Source organism: Hippocampus comes, unplaced genomic scaffold, assembly GCF_001891065.2.
Source record: "Hippocampus comes isolate QL1 unplaced genomic scaffold, H_comes_QL1_v1.1 scaffold475, whole genome shotgun sequence".
NCBI classification, from domain to species: Eukaryota; Metazoa; Chordata; class Actinopteri; order Syngnathiformes; family Syngnathidae; genus Hippocampus; species Hippocampus comes.
Genome location: NW_017804881.1, coordinates 102328 through 102670, shown reverse-complemented (window position 1 = coordinate 102670; position 343 = coordinate 102328). Strand labels below are relative to the sequence as shown.

The 343-nt window shown below is 72.9% G+C and overlaps 1 protein-coding gene across 1 annotated transcript in view; it reads right to left on the bottom strand.

Moving 5' to 3' along the window:
* The window catches only part of nckap5l (NCK-associated protein 5-like), a 10961-nt gene that overhangs the window by 6666 nt on the left and 3952 nt on the right, over positions 1-343 (bottom strand). Inside the window, 1 exon segment of the mRNA XM_019881843.1 lies at positions 3-342. Within this exon segment, the coding sequence (XP_019737402.1) occupies positions 3-342 (340 nt within the window).

The window sequence follows — 343 nt, the reverse complement described above, 5'->3', positions numbered from 1 at the left end:
ACCTGGCGGGCGGCGGCGGCGGCCCGCAGCGCTCCGTGGTGGTGGCTCGACGGGTGGGGACGGGAGAGCGGTACACCTCGTAGTTGTTGCTGCGGCAGGGGATCCTGGAGCTCCGGGTGAGTTGGGGGCTCAGGCGGACGGGGGGGCTCGAGGCCTGACATCCGTCCCCCATGGACGGGATCTTCAGGAACTTGAGCAGCTTGGACGGCGAGTTGATGGCGGCGCTTTTGACCTCGCCGAGGCAGGAGGGACTCGGGCTCGGCGAGGCGCCGGCCCGCGCGGCCTCCGGATCGGCACCGTCCTTCTCCCGAGCGCCGTCGGACGCGGCGTCCGGGGAGGAGCC